Raw genomic sequence first — 15,659 nt, 5'->3', positions numbered from 1 at the left:
GAACCCCATTCATGCAAAACAAGTACGAACCAGTTCCTCAGGCTCAAAATGTTTTGAAAATCAAAAGTCATTGTAGAACAGAAGTAGGCTAAAAGAAAATTTAAAATGAAGTAAATAATAAAAAAAAAATCCCCATATTATATCTGCTCATGCAAACTTATTTGCTGTTTTCTTTTTTAAAAGAAAAACATGCGGTAGTTTATGCTATTATACAATGCAAGTGTTGAAATTCAAAATGGTCACTGACCTGTCTATATACTTGTATAGTGGCCACTTTTGTCATTTCCCTTGAATGATGAATAAAAAAATGTGAATGATGAATAAAAAAATGAGAATGGTGAAAGAGGTGGACTGTTTGTCTTGAATTCTTTGAGTCATATTGTATCGCATATTTGGAAGCATTTTGTTTGTTTCATAAATATCACACACACACACACACACACATACACACACATATGGGGGTTTGGTGCATAATGTAATGCCTAATACAATTGTAAATGCAGATTGTAATCAAGAAACAATCTCTGAAGGTGTACTTTAATGTTGAATGAAGGAAATCCTGCAACATTTGAGGCAGATGCTACAACAACAACAAAACAAACAAGATTTTGTATGTTTTATTTGTGAATTCTAACCATGGCAATAACTACACAGGAATTGACCACTGTAGAAATTGTATGCATGCCCTTATAAAATTTCTCCTTGCATCACAAACCCAACTGAAATTTGCCATGTAAGGTTTACATTGTAGCTTGGTGTAGGCCAGATTTTGAAAGAAGATCATCAACTTTTGAATTACCAGTATGTATAAATTCATCAGAATTGAATGTTGTTCAGCAACTGAAATTAGAGAGAGAAAAATCAAAATTCAGGGGATTGCTACCTCTGAGTTATGGGTCTATTGAAGTCCTCACTTTAATACTCTCTATTGTGCATGCAAAAACAAGTGACTATTAAGAGCAATATCTGCTTTGAAGGGAGAATCAGGTTTTTCCTGAAACTTCGCACACTTACCAAGTACACTCTTTTTCTCTGTCTATTTTACATAACATGAATCAACTTTTTCTTCAGGTCAAATGGGACCCTATGCCTTGTGACTCTTGGGTGGGTTTTGTGAAGCAAGGTCACTAATGGCTTAATATGTCTCTTGACACTACTATAAAGAGTATCCAATAAAGTGGCATAGGCATGCTTTTTCTCTTCAACTAAAATATTGCACAATTCCTTGTGTTACAATACAAAGTCAGTGTCCTGATTACCACTACACTGAAAATTTATGTTCTTACTTGCTCTTCAACCATAAAGAATCCAATATCATGTCATGTTTGGTTTTTGTATTTGAGATCAAATGTCATTTTATTGTGCATCAGGGCCTGTAGAAAGGGTTTGATATTTTCCTGACATTTCTTTTTGAATTGTGCTGTCCTTGCTCACGTTTTAACAGCAGATTTGTTTGAAGTCATTTGCCAACTTTGGCACACTATAGTGATGAGGACATCACACACTAATAAATTAGCTCTCAAATCTAAGAAAAGTACATAAAACACATGTTTCAAGACTCCAAAATATTTTCAAGTGTATGAACTGAAATACAAGCAATTTACCATTATTTAGGTCTTAATATGCCTCATACATGTACAAAATTGTACTTCCTAGGTAAACATCAGAATGCTAAATATTTCTTTCACTCTCAATTTCGGGTATACAGTAACTTTACATTTAGGTTTGAAAACAGCTAGTTCAGATGACACAAGAAAGCAGAAATGTTATGCATTTCTGACTAAAGCATGTCAGTTTAAAGTCTTGTTGGAAAAATGTCTGGCTAATTCCATCACAAAGTAACAAGCAAGGGGAAAACAAAGGCGACTGCAATGTTGCTTAAACCATAACAATAAGAGACCTCTCATTTCATATCCTTCCTGGCTTCAGTGTCCATAAAATTATCTGAAATACCATATCATTTCATATATATTTTCCTGGATTTCCTTTTTTTTTTTTAAATGGACTTTCAATCCCGGGATCTTTCTATTTGTTTTTTCTTTTCTCTTCCTTTTTTTTTTTTGTTTTTTTTGGAGGGGGGGGGGGGGATAATTCTTAATAATTCTCTGCCATAAAGTCTGCAACTTTGTAAAGGTGTCACGGTGACAGCTCACAAATTTTTCATGACATTCCTTGAACAAAGTCAAGGGAAAGTACTATATACTTTTCAGAGAAATGTGAAAAAAAAGTGACAGTTTATGAACAACAACAAAATGAGCAAGAGCCAGAGATACTCAAAAACATTCCAGATGATTCCTTGATCTTCAAGAGGTGAAAACTGTCATAGCATTTTGTCTAGCTTCCTGATTCACCTCCACGAATCCCATCTTTAATACTGTGTCCATATGTTTGCATAACAAGATATCTATATTCCATAATCAACACGACGTTGCATACTGTATATGACTCATCTTTGTAGTTCCACAATACTCCAGAATCCGCTGCTGTCAAATGGCCTCCATGTATCATATAATTTTCTTCTGGTCTGGGCAGAACATAGTTTTAGGTCCATGCAGGACAAACAGCCACGAACTACATCCCAGTATGACTTTGATACAGCAGAAAAAGCAAGAGCTCGAACGCATTCCATGTTCCACTTCCATCTCTCATTCGACCAATGACGAGAATTAAGACGTTGCACTGCCTGTAATTTCCTGCAGATCAAATGTCATGCCTCTGGCGATGGCTTAGGCCCTGGTCTTCCAGAAGGCCAACACACATACAGAGAGGGTTGCTCTTCTTCCTCCATCATGGTGCAGCTTCCGTCCACTCACACAGGAGATACATTCTCAAATGTTTAGACTCATCACCTTAAAGAGCACTCCTCAACCAAAGGGATGATGCGGGGAAAGCATCCTTAGGCCGGTACTCAGCTTCGGTTCTCTCTATTTCCCCAACCTCGCTTGTGATCTGTGGAAGCGAACATAATTTTCACAATTATTCAAAACTGAGCAGAGTCAAAAGCCCTCTTTTCCCGATCTATCACTCTCTCTGTCTGTCAGTCTGCATGTCTGTATGTCTATCTGTCTCTCTCTCTCTCTCTGTATCTCTCACACACACTCTCTCTCTCACACACTCTCTCTCTCTTTCATCTCTGCCTGATGCACAAATAATGTTCAATACACTTTTTTTTATCAGGCTTGTTTTCTATCTTTAACTGTTTAACTGGGAGATAGAGGTGTGCAAAGATTGTTTTTCAAAGAGAGGTGATTTGCTCCGCAGTCAAGATTACTTGTTACCTTTATGTACTTCGAAGGAGTCTGACTATCTAAAAGGCACAGAATCAAAACCCTGAAAGTTAAAGGAAACCATTATACCAATTGTGAAATGAGAATGCACACTAGTGTGTCAGTTAATTTATCAAACATACTGTAATGTGTGGCCAATGGGGGGAAAAATATGTATACCAGGTACACTACCACTTACACATTTGAGTAGCGTCCCTTATAATAATAAGTCCATGTTGTCTGAAGAAAAGTAATCCCTTTGTATCAAGCATCCCTAGAAAACAGTTTTCACCTCCTCCCTCCCCTTCCCCCCTCCCCCCTCCCCATCTTCCTTTTGATTGTCCTTGCATGATTTAAATTGCCTAGAGTAATTCATCCCAAATAAGTCAGAGGAAATATCAATTTGCCCATGAGTTGAATGCCCTTGTACAGGTTTGACAAACTTAAGGGATTTAAAGTGTACATCATGAAATATGAGTTTCTACATACCGTCTTTCCATTCATCCCACTCTCTTGCTTTCCTCAGGGCTTCTGGGTCATCTGTCTCTATCTCTATCTCCTTCTTGATGTCTCGGGCCTCTGCCGCCTCACGTTCACTCTGCTGGCTTGGATTCCTGCTCACAATACAACATTCATCAACTCTTAGAACCTTATGAGAAATACAATGTACTTCTAATATTGTCAACAAATTTTCCCTAGCAGCTCAGCAATATAAGAGGAGAAAAAACAAACAAACAAACAAACAAACAAACAAACAAACAAACAAACAAACAAACAAACTAGGAATATCCTGAAAACACTGTATTTGCTTTTGTGTTTGAACATCAAATGTATCACAAGATAAAATACTGCAACATGTATACGAGTCTCAATGATTTACATAATGCTTGCACACAAAGATACACATAGGTGGGATGTACCTTGGGCAGAGACTAAATATAATGCAGTAGATCACCTCTTGACAATAAAGCTGCATATTTTTTCTCTCTCTTTTCTTTCTTCAGCATGGCACTTTACAATGAAATCACTTCCAAACAACTTCTAAACACACAATGTTTAACATAACTTTCTTGAAACCAGGCTGACACACAGCTGTTTTAAATGTCCTTTTCTCCTTGCCCACAACTCCCACCAAAGTAAAAAAAGAAAAAAAAAGAAAAAAGTAATGTCTTGGGGTAATTTGTCTCTGTGATATCATTGGGAAAGGTGGAAAGGCTACTGCGCATTTGGGTACCAGTGTGCACTCTGGAGTAATTGTTCCTCGAGTAGTTGTCTACGAAGTGGAAAAGGGGGGGCACTTACTGAGAGTCGAGTTTGATCTTGCCTTCTCGGATCTCCTTCTCGTAGAACTCATCCAGAGTCATGGTGGGAATGCTGGGATAGCCGGCACCAAAGACTTGAGCTTGGAGTGCATCCTTGGTCAGAATGAACGGCTTCATTGGCTAATATGTAATGACATCATTACAAAAGCATAAATAGCAAATGACAAGCAAAACAAATCAAATCAAATCACTCAAATCCTGAACTTAGAGCATTTCAAACATTATGGGAAAATTTATCCCTGCAAGAATTAAAGCTGTCTCAAAGCAATGACTTTGTAATGAGGTTAGTGAGATGAGTATATTAGAGGAGCAGTCCAGTCCAGTGAAATAATAAGTTAATGATGACCTGCTGTAATTAATTATGCAATACAGTATTCATCGCATAATCGGGACAGGTTGGGAGTAGCAAACCCGGCCCCTTTAAGCGGGGTGCCCGATTTCGCGATGAGCACTCACCATACACTAGCGGCATACGACATGTACATTTAGTGCACACACACACACACACACACACATGCATACTGACGTACTGTACATGTACATGAATACACAACCACGCTACCCCTCGGCGCGGCCCTCTAGCTCTCCCTGCATTCTCGCAATGATGTAGAGTAATCGCAACCGGGTTCTTCTTCTGTCACCTCTCTTCGAACACAAAATATGTGGATTAAAAGCTAGCACTTTCTTAAACATTCATAGAATTCTTGGACACGTAGGGCGTTCCGTATAAATACATATCCACAACCATGGGAAATGATTACCCAGAACTGATGTGGGAACGTCAATGAAAAGTCCTTCAATCATTCAATCATCACGGCTTGATTGTTTACTTGCCGCGATCACTGCACTGTACATGTGTTGTCAATATGTAGCGATCTAGCTCGCCATATATACACATGTACAGAAAAGCGAAGGCGGGCAGCGAGCTGAAATGTACGTGTACTGGATGGACGGAGGTCAAAACACACCAGTCCGAAGCTTGCTTTGTAAGTTTGATGTAAACGACAACTGATAGGGAATCTTTGAAATAATGTTGTGGTATTTTGGTATATTTTTTGTGTAAAATATCAACAAAATCAAAGATCGCTTGAAGAAAAATTGTCCCGTTTATCAGAGGTCCCAGCCCGATTATGCAGTGAAAATAACATGCATTGGAAATGTTTCTGGGAAGCGTATGTCATTTAAGCGAGGTTCCCGATTATCAGATGCCCGATTATACAATGAATACTGTATACAATACAGCTTCCTTTTGGAGTACAACCTCCATTGAATCATGTGAAGCTAGATTAAAACTTGGTTCTGTTTACACTGTCATTTAATTTCACACAAATGGGACCAACCACCTGCTTACTGGGTATCAGTAATACGAAAATCCCCAGGCTTCACTAGAAAGCAATTATGCCTCAGTGAGAAAGTACACATTCAACAACTTTTCTTGCTGGTAAGTACATGGGCTGGTAGTTAACAAATAATCGATTCTACCACAAAGAAATGCATGCATCATGGCATAATTAAATTCTTCTGCCTACTGTTGTTTGTTTGTTTGTTTACAATGTATGTGGATGAGCAAGAGGTACATTATGGGGTTCCATCCTATGTTTTGCTCTATTTAGTCAGCAACGTGGGAGTAAAAATTGACATTGTGAGAGTATTTGTCAGTGGGAGAAAGTAACGGGGCACTTCCATAATGTACCTACTGCTAGCTTATGTGTGTGTGTGTGTGTACTTTTCTACATACAATGAGCAGTAACGACTTTTACTGATCACCTGTAAAAAGTGACATTCAAATGGGTATTGGGACAAAGCAAACCTCACAACAGAGTTCACTCAACGCACTACAAATTTGACATACAACTGTACCAAGGTAAGTGCGATGATACCTTGGTGTATAAATGTTTCCATTTCTGTTACATGCATACTCCGAGCCACTGAAAATAAATCACCCGACAGTGCAATTTGATTAACCCTTTGTGTACTTTGAGTGCAAACAGGTACAGAAAACCTCATAGGGTTCTACACACTGTCCAAGGTCCCTGGTACAGAAAGGGTTAAAGATACAATAAAAAGTTTTGGTACCTCAAAAGTTTCCCTGAATTTCTGTGTTTCAGGTTAAAGTACCTTTCAAATAACTAACACTGTGAGACTTACTCGCCCCAAAGTGCTTTCATTTCTTAGTAATCATGTAATTAACTGCGACCAGCAGCCCCATACGCATAGCGACCGGCAACCCCATACGCATAGCGTAATGGGGCTCCCCATTGTAGCATTCAGGATCATGACAGATTTAGTATCGCGGGCAAATATCAACTTAAAATCCAAAAAAATCTTCGATTTGAAGACTTACCAATTAAGTTGAAGTCTTGAAAACAGGCTTCGGGCAACGTTTGGTTCTGCCAATAGTCCCTTTCTGTTCGAATTGATGACTGAATGTGACTCTGTCGAGAGGACCTTGGGAGAGCTACATACACTGATTACTACGGCCACCGCATACGCACACATCACATGCGAACAAATTTCAAATCCACGAACGGATAAGATGTTTGTGTGCGCATGCGCTGGCCGTCAGTGTAGCTCTCCCAAGGTCCTCTCGACCGAGTCACATTCAGTCATCAATTCGAACAGAAAGGGACTATTGGCAAAACCAAACGTTGCCCGAAGCCTGTTTTCAATACTTCAACTTAACTGGTAAGTCTTCAAATTGAAGAAATTTTTGGATTTTACGTTGATATTTACCCGCGATACTACATCTGTCATGATCCTGTAAGCTACAATGCGAAGCCCCATTTAGCTATGCGTATGGGGCTGCTAGTCGCAGTTAGCTACTCAGTATGCGTATGGGGCTGCACGCTGCTGGTCGCAGTTATCATGCAATAATGGTTTCGTACAATACGTGTACTACCTCGCCGCCGTATGGCGGCGGCTCTGGTACGAAACCATTATTGCATGATTACTATTCACATGAGAGCACTTTGGGGCGAGTAAGTCTCACAGTGTTAGTTATATGAAAGGTACTTTAACCTGAAACACAAACTAAGAGAAGGAAATTCAGGGAAACTTTTGAGGTAATACCAAAACTTTATATTATCTTTAATCCTGTCTTCACCCACCTTCCTCTGTGGCTGCTGTTGAGGAGCATCTCTCCTCGAGTCACCATCCCCGTTGCCACGGTTACTGGAGCTCTTCTTCATCTTTGCCATGTGCTGTAGAATCTCCCTCTCTTGCTGGATGCTGCTGAGTTGTTCCAGGGCTGTCCCCACCCACTTCTTCAACACCAGAAGATAGAATTCTCTCTGAGCATGGGAAGAAAATAAGAAAGCCTTTGCTTAAACTGGAGGCCACTGCAAACTTTGATAAATTTCAACATCACCTATTGTCAAGATGTCATCACTAACACAAGCAAACCACCTTTGAAAACACATTTTGAGTATTCATTTGATGTTTTATATGTAATGTAATATGTTGTTTATCTGTTGTCAATATGTGTTTATGAATGTATGACAAAACCAATTTTCCAAGCCATGTTTTTATACATAATTTGGACAAATGAAGAAATGAAATGAAATGAAATGAAATCTAAGTCATGCAAGGCGGAAGATTTTCTGTGCCAAAATGAATTCATTTGATGCTACGACACCTCTTCACTCAGACATACAACATGTACAATATATTTCATTAGTAAACGCTGAAATAAAATGCAGAAACAAGGCTTGGTTTTACTTTCTCTCATAGATTACTGCCTTAATGGCTTTATCATGATATAATAATTTTGACAAGCGTTGACATTTTTATTTCACAAATACAGAATTTATCATGTGATAATATATTGACTTCAAATGTTGAAGACTGCTGAACAAGATCAATGTTGTAAAAAAGAAAATAATTTACAGGAATTTGAATGATTGTTGAAAATGCCTGTGATTCTTACAGCTTTGTGAATCTACATACTGCGTAGTTTTTCATACAGTGGAGAGAATAAGAACACAAAATCAATTCACAGATTTAACCAAGCACTCAGGAGTGTGTGGTGATGCTATTCAACATCTGTTATACTGACAAATATGCTAAATATGGATTATCATTTTTTTTTTATCAGGATACTGTCAGGACATCATAATCCACCTGCACATCTTCCTCCCGCTTTGCAACCTCCTCCCAGGTTCCCAGAGCGTTGATTTTCTGCTCCCTCTCCTTAGCCTCCTTGTAGCGCCGAATCTTGTCTTCCCTGTTGCACTGCATAGCCATGAGGTTTGGCCGTGCCCCACCCATGCCGGGGGCACTCTGGGGTGGTGCATCTGGGGAGGGGTCCTCGGGAATCTCCTGAGACATTGGTTACACGATATTGTCCTTTAGTCTATCAAACATTCACAACAATCATTCATCAAACTTGAATTCAAATTTTTTTTAAATGTGCCCTTCCTGTTTGTAAAACTTGAACTAAAAAGAAAATTTGCAAGACAGTTGTTAGTCACATCAATAGTATGTGATATTTCTGTTTTTCTTTTGAAAGAACAAAAAAAGACCCTAAAAATGCTGACTTGCTTTAAATATTTGCTGATGAACTTACCCTGTATCAACATCAATTGCATACAACTATAATCCTACCATGATAGATCATTCACAGATTTTTCTCTGTCTTACTTGTCATAATACAGTTCTCTTCTCCTTTCCCTACCCAGTCAGACCGCAGCACCCGATAATTCGCTCGTATTTATTCAACTCGTATGCAAGCCCGATCGAGGCTTGCATACGTAATGAGCTGCGTAAGGGGATTTTGTCCTTGGGCTTTCGGCAACAAAAATACACCTTATATTCACAAATTTGGTATCAAATTCAAGGAAAATATGTAAGTTATCGTCACATGTTACTCAAATTATTGTAAATGAAAAATATCATAGCGTAATTTGAGCTTGAAAAATTATGAAAAAAGTAATGGGTGCAGTACATGTACAAGACGTCAAAAGAATACCAAATTCACCTTGCGTCTCAATGAAAGTACACTATATGGTAGTCCATCTCTTAATCTTTGTATCCATGTAAATATCTTGACAATTTGTTTCTTAATCCGGTCAGGAACCAGTAAAATATACATCGATGTCAGGGCTGGTCAGCTTGAAACCGTGCAATCTCAAGAGTAAGCTCTCTCATTGGACAGCGCTTGCATTCAGCGCTTGCATTACGTCATTACGCTGCTACGGTTTCAAGCCACGTGCATGCATAGCGCATGCTTGCATAGGCACGCGTGTAGATTTCTGTGCTTCGGACAGATGCTAGAAGCTAGAAGCAGTGGTACAGCGCGCGCTGAATGCAAGCACTGTCCAATGAGAGAGATCTTTCGCGCCACTGTACACTTTGTATGGAGCATACTTCCGGCTTAGGAGTGAATTTTACAGACATTTTAAAACGGAAAAACTAGTATAAATCATGCTTGCGTCTCCTTGACTCCAATATATGATGAGCATCTAGGTTTCCTCTATACGAAAAAGCCAAAATCAGAAACAACAGTTTCTTAATCCGGTCAGGAACCAAAAACGAACTTTAGACGACAAAATCTTCCGTGAAAAGCAGGTAAAATTTACGCAAATTCAACTGATTATATCGTCATGATAAGAACCGATACTATACGCAGATTTAGCATCAAAGTAAAGATCAAAGTCTGGACAACAATTTACCGTGACTTGTAGCCATGATGAATGTATGTACAAGTCGCTACACTGTGAAAACCATAGCCCTGTCAAACTCTCGCAAAATCTCGCACGACGAGACACCTTTCGAACGCAAAGATCGTCAACGAGAGTGCTGAATAAATCTTGCCGGATCGGCTCATTAGCATACGTGCTGCGGACTGACTGTACCCCACCTGTTTTTCTGCAGTAAACTCACCAAAATACACCAAACAACAACACAAAAGTGGACAGGGAAATGATACCTCCTTAGTGATGCCATAGTCTCTACATCTCCTGATGTAGTCTACGAAGTAGGCTTTGCTCCTCTCTACAACATCCAATCTCTCCTCCCCCATCAACCGGAGTGAGAGGTCTCCCAACAGGGCAGGCAAGAGGAGGTATCTAACATGGGGAGGTGAGACATACGAATATGGGAGATAGGGAATTGAAAAGTGGCATGCAAATGAAAAGCTTGGTTCACACGACGTTTCTAATCTTAAAGATCAAGTCTAAGTTTTAAAGTTCAATGGTTAGCTTGTAGGGTACTGTGGCACCATGTGGATGCACTCGAAGGTTAGCAATGATAAAGATTATTTTAAAACCAGAAATGTTTGCGTGTATTTTACTTTCGTGAATTTCATGAACCAAGATGGTGGCTTTGGCAAAATGTATCCCACATCGAATGAAACACTATCAATTTTAACAAACACCAAATAACTATAACAGAATACCTTATGTGAGCTGTTGGGAGTTCCTCAATATCTTCGTTCCGACTGAAGAGGCCGAGTTCGTTGACCCTGTGAGTGGCTTCCTCCAAGTGAGAAATAGCTTCTTTTAACTTTCCCTGCAACCATAAAACATGAAGAAATTTAGATAGGCAGTCCTAATAGATAGAAAACAGACACTTTTATGGACCTTATGAATACAGTTTACTGTGAAAATGTAGGAAAAAATGAATGAAAAAACCTCATCAGTACTCAGACAACTGGTGTGTCAAAGATACATTGCATATGAATACCACAACTGCAAGTAGTACATTATACAATTGGCTTTATTAGCAACTATCTGTTATCAATTTATTATCTAATTCATACATTTATTCATTCATTCATTATAACATTCAGTTATCTTTGTCATTCAGCCACATAAAAACAGGGATGTACATTTGTAGTCTCTCACGTGGATTTTTGGAGAAAGGTTGTACTTTTGAACTTACACTTGGCAAGTATTATTGCTAGGATGCTCCAGGATGTACATTGTGATAGGATAGCCTGCAGTACTGCATTGGGGTGATAACTGATACTTTGTACAAATGGGCACCATTCCCCATTTGGGGGCCCCCTTGGGGGGCCTCAAAATCAAGGAATCTCTTCAAATCTTCTCTGTAACCCTAAATGATTGAGCTAAGTTAGTGCTATGAGTAGTCAGGTGAGAGTGACTGTAGTTTCAATTTTGTTCAAGAGGGTCAGTTTTCACTTTCAATCAGGTTAATATCATGAATCGTTAACCACCTAGCTACAAAACAGACGGACAAAGTTTATAAAATGATCAATGTGAAATTCAGAAATTCTTGCCGCTGGGTTAGGGATATCACTATTTCCAATTTTGTACACTGCTCAATGTATGTTGCCCATGACTGATAGTGCCTGACTAGCGGTATGCAAATAACTATATGGGATGAAGTATCATATTCTTCATGTGTGAGATATTGTGCTCAGTATATGAAACCAAATGATATGAATGTTCGCTCAAATATTGCATTTATTTTCTCTTGAATTCTTATTCTCTAATATTCAAACCATCTGTGAATTTGTTATTACTACATTAGTACCTCAGGACTTCAGCTATCATCAGGGGCGGATCCAGGAATTCTGTAAAGGGGGCGCGCAACTAATATTTCTGTTGCCACTTCCGGGTTTCATTTCATTTTCTTTTTATTTCTTTTGTTTTTAACGAAAAATAAAGGGGGGCGTGCGCCAGTTGCGTCCAATTGAGTGCAGACAATGTGAAACCATCTGCCCCAGTAATCACAGCCCACCCACTCCTCTGGATTGTCGGCATACTCCCCCGACAATCGGCACACGCATTCATGTCTATCTTTGATTTCTTCTGATTGTTTTTCGCTGCCGCCTTCTCCTCCCTCTCAAGCTTTCTCTTCTTCTTCTTCTCCACCTCTTTATCCTTTTGCCTCTACTTTTCCCTCTTTCTCTCGATGAAGGCAACATGGCTGATGCATTTTGGCATGTCCTCAGTAGCTGCCCTCCTGCTTGATGCCCTTCTTTGGGCTTTGGGGAGGACCAGTTGTTCCTCGAGGGCAGGGCTGTCGTACTGCTCAGGTGGTGGACCTTGGAGTGCCTCAGGAGGTGGGTGGGCCTCCATGGAGGGTGGTGGGCAGGCCTCAGCTGAAGATGGGTGGGCCTGAGCAGGAGGTGGATGGGCCTCGGCGGGAGGTGGACGAGCCTCGGCGGGAGGTGGACGGGCCTCGGCGGGAGGTGAACGAGCCTCGGCGGGAGGTGGACAAGCCTCGACGGGAGATGCCACGTCATGGAATAGGGCAGCGGGTTCCAGCCTCTCTGCGTGGTAGGTCTTGTTGAAGGGGAATGTCCCTGCTGCCCTGAGTCCACTCCTCGCAAGCTGAGAATTGGAGTACACTTCCCCCCATGCTGATCGAAGAGCCTGAGCAAAGGTCAACTACCTGACCACCTCGCCAGGATTTTTGAGCAGAAACCTTCACTCTGATCTTCCCCATGCTGCCTTCAGGGGCCCAAACATGATTCAGCAGGTTTCACACAGCTGGAGGACATGGCTGGAGTGGGCTGGGAGGCAGTAGAGCCTACAGGATGATGTTTTTTTTCGTTGCAGAGTTCCGTGACTTCAAGACTAAAATGACTCGCATGGCCATCTACCAGAAGGAGGACCTGCCTGTGCACACCGTGCTGGTCCAAGAACAGGATGAAGCTATATATGAAGTCTTGGAGGACTTATTCTCAGACCTATTCGACCTATTCTCAGACCTGCCATTGAATGCTTCAGCCAGTTCTCAACTACTAGTGGATTCACGCGGAACCTCTTTCCAGCAAACACGAGCGTGGGAGGGAGAAACTTTCCATCCGCTGAAATGGTACAGAGGAGTGTTATTTGGGTCTTGTCACCATTAAATTGGAGTATCTGGAGACCACCTTAGCATCCCCCTGTACTAGCACTCTGTCGGTTTTCCCGCAAAGCGGGAGAGCCCATCTCCAGCTGGGAAAACCACACATCCAGGTTGTCTGCAGTGATGAAGGCACGTTGAACCTCTATTACTTGCGGCAGTCGTTGCAAAATCTCAGGGGGTCTCCTCATGAATAGGCGCATCCATTTCGCACCTGGTTTGCCATCCTTATCTAAAAAAATTTGTAGTATAGGATTCTTAACCCGTTGAGGACGAGTCCTGAGTATACTCGGGCAGGTGTCTATGGGAATTGCGTGTTGTAGCAAAATCAAACCGTCCTCAACGGGTTAATGAACAAAAAGAAAAAAAAATATCTATTGCAAATAACAATTACGACTAAACCATCTCTCTTTAAAACAAATATTAGCTGACAAACGGTTCATACATGTATTTATTCAATCTTTTCTTTTTTCATTCAATTTTGTTGTTTTATTCTACACTCTTCAAAAAGTCAGCAGGCTATTAAACATTGTGAGTGTAAGCCTACATGAAAAATTACATAAGTAACACCATTCAACACGTTCAAAGAGTGCAGTCGTATCAGGAATGGTAAATTGCAAAAATGTATGAAATGAATATATAAGCCAGACCTACAGTTGAAAATCACGTCCAAAAGTAACACATTACAAATAACTTTACAGCGCGGTGTCCATTTTGTGGTCGAATTAGAGTAGACTATGTCATATGTGTAAATCGTTAGAATCTAGAATCTATGAATTTATGCGCAGCTTGCATTATTTCTAGATCTACACGTGCGTGGCTGTATCCAGCGATTCAGACCATGGGCATAGCTTTAAGTTCAACCAGACGCATGTGGCTGGATGGTAAAGACATTGTCATTAAATTCATAGGCGCTATTGCTACCTACTCTAGATTTATCGCGGATCGCGCTACGTAGAAAACTACAGGTCTAGAACATGTCATGTAGGCCCTAGTGCGATTCAGAAATCCCCACATCAATAGCAGCATGTGGGACTATATTGTACTCTAACAAAATTCCTTTGTAGTCTTCCTAATGTCGACACAATCATTAATCTTCTCACCTGAAATGCACTGCTATTTGATGGTTCTGAGGAATTCTCTAACTGCGTCTGAATAACTCTTGCATCATCGAAAAGGGTTGATAATTGAGGACGACTCGCGCCGTCTTGTGAGTCCATGGGCGTCGCCATTTTGACGAAGTGACAAAAAATCTTGACAATCGATAATATCGCGATTACGCTCATCCTTTCATCTTGTACAGGAGAGGAATTATGAATTCAAAGTTTATTTGATGAAACTTGGTTTTGAAATGGCTGAGATACCCAAAACGAAATGGTCCTAATAAAAGGTGGGACCCACCTTTAATTAGGATGGCTTTGTTTTACTTTGTCTTTGAATATCTCAGTTGTTTCAAAACCAATTTTCATCAAATAGAATTTAAATTCGTCACAGAATTGTATGCTCTTAAACATTTCATAAAGTGGTTTCTAAGTATCTTACAAAAAATTAAAAGCTATGAATCCTCATCTCAACCAATATTTATTATACCATCCTTAACGTACTTAGTGAAATTAGTACCCACAAAAGAAAAACATGAAGAGTCCAATATAGGGACTTTTTGTCATTCTGAAATATAGTTTTGATAATGTGTCATATAACCCACTTTGAAAGTTTATTTGATGAGAGAGAGTTGTGTTTACATATGTATATATTTATATATATATATATATATATATATATATATATATATATATATATATATATATATATATATATATATATATGAAGAGTTTGTTTGCAAAAACCGATAAGTCCATTTTTGAAGATTTTGAATTACGGTCTCTGTCATAAAGCACAAAATAATACCTTTTAAATGATATATTGGTCACTACATATAAAGGTACATTTTTTGAATTTATGGTCAAAAGAAGCTAAAATTTTCTTATTATTCCTTGTTTTTCTTGACCTTTAATCGCAAATATCTCCATTTGGCAAATATGGACTTGTCGGTTTTTGCAAACAAACTCTTCATATATATACACTGTATATATAAGCTGTTATTTTCGCGTACAGATATATGTACAGATTTTCATTAGCGCTTTCATCCTTGACAAAGGGGGAGACCCCCAAAAATTCGGATTTTGAATTAAAATCAAGGCAATTGGCATTTAATGCATTCCTCTATTGTGACATTATTATTGCTATTTCTAGTACT

General features: G+C 39.6%; 1 protein-coding gene across 1 annotated transcript; it reads right to left on the bottom strand.

Annotated features, from left to right (window-relative positions):
• Positions 1–521: 521 nt before the first annotated feature.
• On the bottom strand, positions 522–14,634 carry LOC140237431 (immunoglobulin-binding protein 1-like). The gene is made up of 8 exons (XM_072317353.1): positions 14,506–14,634; positions 10,983–11,095; positions 10,515–10,653; positions 8,708–8,905; positions 7,696–7,878; positions 4,569–4,708; positions 3,756–3,880; positions 522–2,949 (listed from the first exon to the last, which is right to left on the bottom strand). The coding sequence occupies exons 1-8, from the start codon at positions 14,632–14,634 to the stop codon at positions 2,909–2,911; spliced, it is 1,068 nt and encodes a 355-aa protein (XP_072173454.1). The 3' UTR covers positions 522–2,908.
• Between the last annotated feature and the right edge of the window lie 1,025 nt (positions 14,635–15,659).

Source organism: Diadema setosum, chromosome 14 (assembly GCF_964275005.1).
Source record: "Diadema setosum chromosome 14, eeDiaSeto1, whole genome shotgun sequence".
Lineage (NCBI taxonomy): Eukaryota > Metazoa > Echinodermata > Echinoidea > Diadematoida > Diadematidae > Diadema > Diadema setosum.
Note: the sequence above shows the minus strand (reverse complement) of the source record. Positions and strands in the feature narration are given on the sequence as shown.

What these genes read in the sequence shown, in the direction of transcription:
- LOC140237431 (XM_072317353.1), bottom strand. Translation starts at nt 14,634, where the DNA reads ATGGCGACGCCCATGGACTCACAAGACGGCGCGAGTCGTCCTCAATTA. An exon ending in CTCCCAACAGCTCACATAAG is followed by an intron (nt 10,654 to 10,982) that starts GTATTCTGTTAT and finishes TCCCCATGTTAG; the next exon opens with ATACCTCCTCTTGCCTGCCC. An exon ending in GTGGGATGAATGGAAAGACG is followed by an intron (nt 2,950 to 3,755) that starts GTATGTAGAAAC and finishes TCGCTTCCACAG; the next exon opens with ATCACAAGCGAGGTTGGGGA.